General features: G+C 44.8%; 1 protein-coding gene across 3 annotated transcripts in view; it reads left to right on the top strand.

The window, feature by feature from the left end:
* Window positions 1-2060, top strand: part of LOC109936230 (lipase member H-like) — a 33408-nt gene extending 31348 nt beyond the window's left edge. For all 3 annotated transcript variants that reach the window (XM_020534846.2, XM_048603001.1, XM_048603000.1), the window contains exons 9-10: window positions 786-959; window positions 1778-2060. In XM_020534846.2, the coding sequence (XP_020390435.2) occupies window positions 786-959; window positions 1778-1865 (262 nt within the window). In that variant the 3' untranslated portion in view covers window positions 1866-2060. The remainder of the gene's footprint in view (window positions 1-785; window positions 960-1777) is intronic.
* Window positions 2061-6284: the final 4224 nt, after the last annotated feature.

Raw genomic sequence — 6284 nt, 5'->3', positions numbered from 1 at the left:
TCCCTGGTGCTGTGAGGTGGCAGTGCTAACCACTGAGCCACCATGCCACTTAATTATAATCACTGGTCCCAAAGTGCTCCTCCACTAACACTTCAGTCATTTGCTCTGTCTTATTTCCCAATAAAGGTCAAGTTTTGCTCCTTCTTTAGTAGATACATTCACATATTGAAAAAGAACGTTTTCTTGGATATACTTATTAAATTCCTCCCCATCCATGCCTTTATCACTATGGCAGTCCCAGTCTATGGAAAGTTAAAATCCTCTACCATTACAACCTTATTATTCTTACACATATCTGAGATCTCTACATATTTGCTGCTCAGTTTCCCTCTGATTGTTGAGGGGCCTATAGTACAATCCCGTCAATGTGATCAGCCTCTTCTAATTTCTGTGTTCCACTGATATAGCTTCATTGGACAATCCCTCAAGAATATCCTGTCTAATTACAGCAGTGAGGCTGACGTTACGGGCCTAGACCTGAAGGGTCTAGGCCCGAAACATCAGCCTTCCTGCTCCTACGATGCTGCTTGGCCTGCTGTGTTCATCCAGCTCTACACCCTGTTATCTCAGATTTCCCAGCATGTGCAGTTCCTACTATCTCTCATCTAATTTGTATGTTTGCTGCTAAACTGCCCTGTTTTACATCAGAAATGCACACCAGTTCCTGCTGTGACATCCTTTTTCATTTAACACCTACAGCAACCACTTTGACTTTTGTCCCATTCGCTGCACTCTGATTTACTTTCAAAGAACACCATAGCTCTGAATCCTGTCTTTCTTTGCAGATATGCAAAATCATTCGAGAAGTTCAAGGAAGTCACTCTGCTCGTCAGTGTCAATAAAGACGTAGGAAACATCTCCAGCATTTCGCTGACCTTCAGTTCGGCCTATCTGGTGGAACCCAAACTGAAGCTGGGAATTCTTCAAATGAAACTGAGGTCATTGACTTATCCCAAAAGGTCAGTGACAGTGTGGAGTTAGTACATTCTCCCCGTGTCTGCGTGGGTTTCCTCTGGGTGCTCCAGTTTCCTCCTGCAGTCCGAAGATGTGTAGGTTAGGTGGATTGGCCATGCTAAGTTGTCCATATTGTCCAGGGATGTGTAGGCTAGATCATTTAGCAATGAGAAATGCAGGAATTGGGTGGGATGCTCTTCGGAGGTTCGGTATGGGCTGAATGGCCTGCTTCCACTCTGTAGGTGAGCTTTTTTGCTGGTGAGTTTTTATTTTCGTTATTATTTCATGGGATATGTGACTGGAGAAAGAGAAAATCTGGGTTGTTGATGGAACGAGGTCCATAACTGTGTCAGTAATTGACAAACGTAGAAACAGAACATAGAAGCAGGAGTAGGCCATTCAGCCTGTGAAACCTGCTCTGTCATTTGATATGATCATGGCTGATCACTCAACTCAGTCACCTGTTTCCACTGATTCCAGCTCCACTTGCAATGCCAAGGAGTACAAGGGCCAAATGCAGGAAAATGGGATTAGGGTAGTTAGGTGGTTGTTTTATACCAGCTTGGATGCAAAGGGCCAAAGCACCTTTTCTGGGCTGTAGATCTCTATGATTCTAATGCTGGAGCTGAGGACGAGAGAGTTTCCAATTCTTGCTGCATATTCGCCCTCTGAAGGACGATCACATTGTTTGGGGAGTCACTAATGGTCCACAAAGGACCTCATCCCCAGTCAGAGTAATCGTGTTCACAATTCAAAGAAAAATGCACTGAGAACAAAAGCTAGAAACTGCGAAATAAAACTTACCGATTTCTTTTGCTCATAGGCCTCATCTATGCAGATATGACATAGCCCTACAGAAGGACCTGGAGGAGGAGTTTCAACTAATTGAGTGTCAAGCTCCGGAAATTTAGAGTGGATGCATTGCCTCCATTGTTCGCTGTGCGTTTGACAGACCTTGTTCTTCAACACAGCATGGACTCAATAGGTTGAATGGCCTTGCTCCTTTGCAGTGCTACCTCTATAACATTCCCGAGCATTTGCCTGGTCCTTCCCACATGCTACGTTTGATGTGTAAGGTGATCAGTAAACTCCTCCTGCCAACTGAATTTTGTCCACAGACCCTTCCTCCTCTGGCTGTGATTGAAAACTCATCATGCACTCATTAGCCTCGGGCCAGTGAAAGGGTTAATTCTCGATTAGGGAGAGAAGGGTGTAACTCAAAATTAGGTTTGTGCCCCATTAATGGCAGCCATGCTTCCAGAACTTTCTGAACTATGGTTGAGAGTGCCCAGCAGTTTCAACAGGGACATCATAGTACTTTGGTTGTGAATAGGACCTCCATATTATGTGGGAAACTAACTGGAGATTGGACAGTACACAAAGACATTTTATGGTGGTTTGGCCCATATCCCTCTAATCCTTTCCTATCCATGTACCTGTCCAAACTTCTTTTAAATGTTGACCCTTAACCAACCTCTACACTTCCTCTGACAGCTTGTTCCATACATTTACCACCCTCCACGGGTAAAAGTTGCCCCTCAGGTCCCTTTTATATCTTTCACCTCTCACTTGAAACCTATGCTGTCTAGTTTTGGAACCCCTGACCCTGGGGAAAAGACCTTGACTATTCACCCCATCCATGCCCCTCATGATTGTCTAAACCTCCATAAGGTCATCCCTCAGCTTCAGCGCTCCAGAGAAAAAAGTCCCAGCTAACCAGCCGAATAACCCACTTAACAGTTTTAAAATTTTTTCTGAACCTCCAGCTGCATTTTTGGAGCAAGAATTCCAGATTCCCATTCCACATTTTGCAAAGAAGCATTTCCTGACATCGTGTCATTTTAAAAGAAAAACCATTCATGTGTGTGACTGGCTGGGCTCGCACATGTTGTCCCGATTTGCTCAGGAAGGTGATTAAAAGTCAACCCCACATTCCACTGGGGTGACACGGTGGTTAGCACTGCTGCCTCACAGCACCGGAGACCCACGTTCAATTCCAGCCTCAGGCGACTGTGTGTGTGGAGTTTGCACGTTCTCCCCGTATCTGTGTGGGTTTCCTCTGGATGTTCCGGTTTCTTCCCACAGCCCAAAGACACGCAGGTTAGGATAGATTGGCCATTTTAAATTGCCCGTAGTGTCTAGGGTGGGAATTGCAGGGATAGGGTAGGGGGTCGGGATGGCCTGCTTTCACACTGTGGGGATTCTATGATCAGAGGGTCTGGAGTCACACATAGGCCAGATCAGGTAAGGATGACAGATCTCCTTACCTAAAGGACATGAGTGAACCAGATGGGGTTTTCTGACAATAGTTTCATGCTTATCATCAGACACTTAATTTCAGATTGATTTGAACCCAGGTACTCAGAACATTACCTGGGTTTTTGGATTAATAGTCTAGCAATAATACCAGCAGACCATCACCTCCCAAATGTGGGAATCATAGAATTCCTACAGTGTGCAAACAGGTCATTTGGCCCATTGAGTCTGCGCAGATCCTCTGAAGAGCATCGAACCCCCACAGCTCCACATTTACCATGGCCAATCCACCTAACCTACACATCTTTGGACTGTGGGAGGAAACTGGAACACCCGGAGGAAATCCATATGCAAACGTTGCACAGACAATCAGCCATGGATGGAATTGAATCCGGGTTCCTGGCAGCAGTGCCAACCACCGAGCTGCTGTGCTGCTCTGGAATCACATGGCGTATTTTTTACTGTAATGCCCCTGTGTTTGAAGTGTCCATCAACAAGATCAGTTTCACTCTGCTCTATTTAATCCTTCAATTACCTCAAATCCTGCCTCCTGCCCTTCAATGGGGAGGTGATGGCCGAGCGGTATTATTGCTGGACTGTTAATGCAGAGACCCAGATCATGTTCTGGGGACCTGGGTTTGAATCCCACCATGGCAGATGGTGAAATTTGAATTCAATAAAAATATCTGGAATTAAGGATCTAATGATGATCATGAATCCATTGCCAATTGTCAGGAAAAACCCAGTTGGTTCACTAATGTCCTTCAGTAAGTAAACCGCCATCCTTACCTGGTTTGGTCTACATGTGACTCCAGACCCACAACAATGTGGTGGACTCTGAACTGCCTTCTGGGAAATTAGGGATGGGTAATAAATGCTGTCTAGCCAGCAACATCCTCATCCTGTTAATGAGCAACAAAAAATGTGGCTGGATTTTCCATGTGGACCCAGCTGAACACTTGGGCTCAAGCTACAAAGTTGTCACAACATCACTTTTGAATGTAAATGCCCTAATAAGACTGAACACATGTTCAGTGACACCGAGCATCTCCAGACATCAGGAGCTGCCTGCCTGGCACTGGTGACAAAGGCAGATGGTAGCCATGATGGGGTCTGCCACTGTCTGAGTGAAAGGAGCAGACAGCTCGTTGGAGGGTCAGTGGCACCCATGGTGAAAGGAGGCGAGAGCTTCAGATGAGGGTGAAATGCTGGAACTGGCTCAAGAGGGCCTGGGAAAGGTCACCTTAAAATAAATGGAGTGCAGTTCTTGCTAACCCTCCCCATGCAACCGTCCCCCCCATTCCCCGAGAACCCATCAATGATGAACCAAGATGTATCAGTCTGTTCGTGTTCACTGAATTCAAGATTGAAAATTGTGATCTCAAATGAACTTGACCCTCAACAATCCAGTTAAGGAGTTTAAGAGGCTGTTGATAAGCAGAATGTAGAAACCTCATTCTCTAACCAGCCAGTGGGCCTTTGAAAATTCATATCTGCCCTGGATTAATAGGTTTCAGAGACAATCTCCAGGAACCAGACTTAGAATTATTGATTTGATTTGATTTATTATTGTTACATATACTGAGGTACAATGAAAAGTTTTGTTTTGCGTGCAGTACAGGTAGATCATACCATACAATGTGCACAAGGGTTGGAGAACAGAGCAAAGAATATAATGTTATGGTTGCAGACAATATGCACAAAGAGCAAGATCAACATTTAAATTTAAAATTTGAGAAGTCCATTCAGAACTCTAATAACAGCAGGGAAGAAGCTGTTCCTGAATCCGTTTGTATGTGTGTTTAAGTTTTTGAATCTTCTGCCCACTGTAAGAGGGTGGATGAGATTATAACCATGATGGGAGGGGTCTTTCTTGAGATAATAGCCCTTGAGAATACTACCATTTTTGTTCTTTCATGGATTTCGCTGTCTGGGTCTGCATTTACTGACCACTCATAACCACCCTTAAGAAGGTGATGGTGAGCTGCCTTGTTAATCCACTGCAGTTTGTTTGGTGTAGGGAGAGACACAGCGCTGCTAGGAAGGGAGTTCCAAGACTTCCACCCAGAGACACAGATGATGTCATAGTCCCAAATGAGGATGGGGTGTGCGTGTGCGTGTGCGTGTGTGTGTGTGTGTGTGTGTGTGTGTCATTTGGAGATGGTGGTGTTTCCGTGAACCTGCTGATTTTTCTAGCTAGCTGTGATTGTAGGTGTTGAAGGTGTTTTAAGTACTGGTGAGGAAAAGCAATGGAGAGCAAATCGAGATTTGAATAAAACCAAGCAGGTCATTCAAAGTTGATGAATTTTAAACATAAAAAAACTCCGATGTGTGAAAGGGTATGTGTGATGTTGCCATGGGGGTGCAGTACATGCAGGTGCTAAATACCAAGTAACCTGTACAATGGAGGCTGTGTGTAACTGACAGAAAGAATATGCAGTTTTCACAATCTCACGACATCCTAAACCACTTTACAGAGTGAGATTTGAGGTAACTGGAGAAGTGTAGCCACTGTTGGGATGTAGGACACACAGCAGCTAACCTGAAATTTTGCAGTTCCTGTAAACAGCAGAGACCAAATATTGTTTCCTCATAACACCGATTGAAAGATAAATACCAGGGGGAATTTCCCACCGACAATTAATTTATGCCTTGTGGAGAGAGCTAACAGCATGTCCGTTTAACATCTCGTGTGAAAGATGGTTCCTCTGACAATGCAGAATCCCTCAGTAGTGCACTGGGCAGGTCAACCTGGATCTTGTTCTTCTGCTCCTATGATGCTGCTTGGCCTACTGTGTTCATCCAGCCCTGCATCTTGTTGTCTCTTGTTTTGAAGGCTCTGGACTGGTTCTTGAACCCACAATCTCCCAGTTCTCTGAGTCGTATATGGCTCCAACGTCAATGCTTGTGACATTACTCCATAATCCTGTCAATGACTATCTCCCTCCCCACCTCCCCCCTCCCTAACCACCACTGACCTGTTTATTATTAAATATTTCATGTGACCGAAGTGTCACTGGATCAAAATCTTGGAGTTCCTGCCCCATGACCCCCTACATCATATGGACTGTAAG

Source organism: Rhincodon typus, chromosome 11 (genome assembly GCF_021869965.1).
Source record: "Rhincodon typus isolate 14 chromosome 11, sRhiTyp1.1, whole genome shotgun sequence".
NCBI classification, from domain to species: Eukaryota; Metazoa; Chordata; class Chondrichthyes; order Orectolobiformes; family Rhincodontidae; genus Rhincodon; species Rhincodon typus.
Note: the sequence above shows the minus strand (reverse complement) of the source record. Positions and strands in the feature narration are given on the sequence as shown.